Source organism: Carlito syrichta, unplaced genomic scaffold (assembly GCF_000164805.1).
Source record: "Carlito syrichta isolate Samal-C Ts95f unplaced genomic scaffold, Tarsius_syrichta-2.0.1 Scaffold304090, whole genome shotgun sequence".
NCBI classification, from domain to species: domain Eukaryota; kingdom Metazoa; phylum Chordata; class Mammalia; order Primates; family Tarsiidae; genus Carlito; species Carlito syrichta.
In genome coordinates, this window is record NW_007248186.1 from 191,420 (window position 1) to 193,330 (window position 1,911).

Genomic DNA, 1,911 nt, shown 5'->3' on the forward strand with positions numbered 1-1,911 from the left:
CCTCAGCCTTCCAAGTAGCTGGAACTACAGGTGCGCACTACCACGCCTGGCTAATTTTTTCGATTTATTGTAGAGATGAGGTCTCACCAAGTTGCCCAGGCGGGTCTCGAATCCGCGGGCTCTGGCAATCCACTCACCTCAGCCTCCTAAAGTGCAGGATTACAGGTTGAGCCACAGAGCACGGCTACAACAGCAGCCTTTTAAGCACATTCATTATCTCTACCTTCAACAGATCTCTAGATCTCTGATAGTTTTCTAAATGCTAGTTCTTTCTCTTTTTTTGTTAGCATCTCCATATCTCACAAGAACAAGAGATACCCTTAGCACCTTTGTGGTCTACACTAGAGTCAATTTACTAGTGGCTCTTGACTCTTGGACTACCAAAAAAGGGGCTTGACTTTAGGCTCTGTCTTCAGGAATTCTTACAAAAGTATTCATTCAGATAAGAGCAGACTGCAAAGTGAAAGACAAATTCTCTTCTACCTTTGTTTTGGGCACAATGCCCAAATGCAGCTTTTCATCTACGAGGCAGGCACCAGCTTCGGAGAGGTAACCCTGATTAGGAAGCAGGCAGCCTCTGCCGAAGCAGCAAGGGCAGCAGACCTTATGGACATACTTTGTCCATTTCGGATTCAGCTGACCATAAGGTTCTTCTGATTTGGGTTTAAACACACCAATAATTTTCTATAAGAGAAAAAAGTAGAAATCTTATTAGAGCATTAATATACAGAGATAATCATCCATAAAAGGCATTTTAATAAGTTGTTTTCTACTACTTCTCACTACAGATTTAGGCATAAGCCTTGAATATTAAGAGGTTTAGTTCCAATCACATTTTGAGACACATTCACATTCAACAATCTAAAATCAATCATCTTGGGACCAGTAGTTTTCAGTCTGTGTTCTGACAAACACTAAGGAGGTGAGGCTCCAAAACGCTATGCCATCTAAGCAAATTAGCTTTTATTTCACCTGTTTTATCCTACTAGAATTCCAAGTTAAGAAAGGGCTTCACCCATTTTTCAATGTCAAAAACTGCCACTTGAAGTCAGACAGCATCATTATTCAACATCTTTTAAATATCCAAATTACATGTTTCTTTACTAATTTCCCCACTATAATGTGCATCCCAAAAGAGGCAGGGACTTTACTTGTTAGGACTGCATCTCTAGTACTCAGAACAGTACCTGAGACACAGTAGACATTCACATATTTGTTAAATGGACTAATAAATCCAGTAACGGAAACATAATTCTCTAAAATACAAAGGTCATGGTAATGTATGGTTAACATTTATGCTGTCAGATTCTCCTACCCTAATTTTTTTCAGTTATTTTCATGAACCAATTATATTTACTTATTATTATTATCGTTTGTAGAGACAAGGCCTCACTCTGTCACCCAGGCTGGAGTGCCCTAGGCTGGAGTACAGTGGCATGATAGATCATAGATCACTGCAGCCTCAACCTCCTGGACTCAAGAGATCCTCCTGCTTCAGCTTCCTGAGTCGCTAGGATTATAGGAGCATGCCACCAAATCTGGCTAATTAAAAAAAAATTTTTTTTTTTGTAGAGATGGGTTCTTGCTTTATTTCTCAGGCTGGTCTCAAACTTCTGGCCTCAAATAATCTTCCTCCCTCAGCCTCCCAAAGTACTAGAATTACAGGTGTGAGCCATCATGCCTGGCCATGAACCAATTTTAAATAAACTTCTCTCCTATTAAAAAAGAAAAATTAACTTTGGATGGCCTGAGCCCCACAGGTTCAAGACCAACCTGGGCAACTTGGCAAGACTTCGTCTCTACAATAAATAAGTAAAAAATTAGCCAGGCATGGTAGTGCCCGCCTGTAGTTCCATCTACTTGGAAGGCTGAGGCAGAAGGATTGCTCGAGCCCAGCAGGTTGAGGTTGCG

General features: G+C 40.8%; 1 protein-coding gene across 1 annotated transcript in view; it reads right to left on the reverse strand.

The window, feature by feature from the left end:
* The window catches only part of PI4K2B (phosphatidylinositol 4-kinase type 2 beta), a gene marked incomplete at its 5' end in the record, with an annotated part of 32,448 nt that overhangs the window by 21,502 nt on the left and 9,035 nt on the right, over positions 1-1,911 (reverse strand). The window contains one exon of the mRNA XM_021713087.1: positions 484-684. Coding sequence (XP_021568762.1) covers positions 484-684 — 201 coding nt within the window. The remainder of the gene's footprint in view (positions 1-483; positions 685-1,911) is intronic.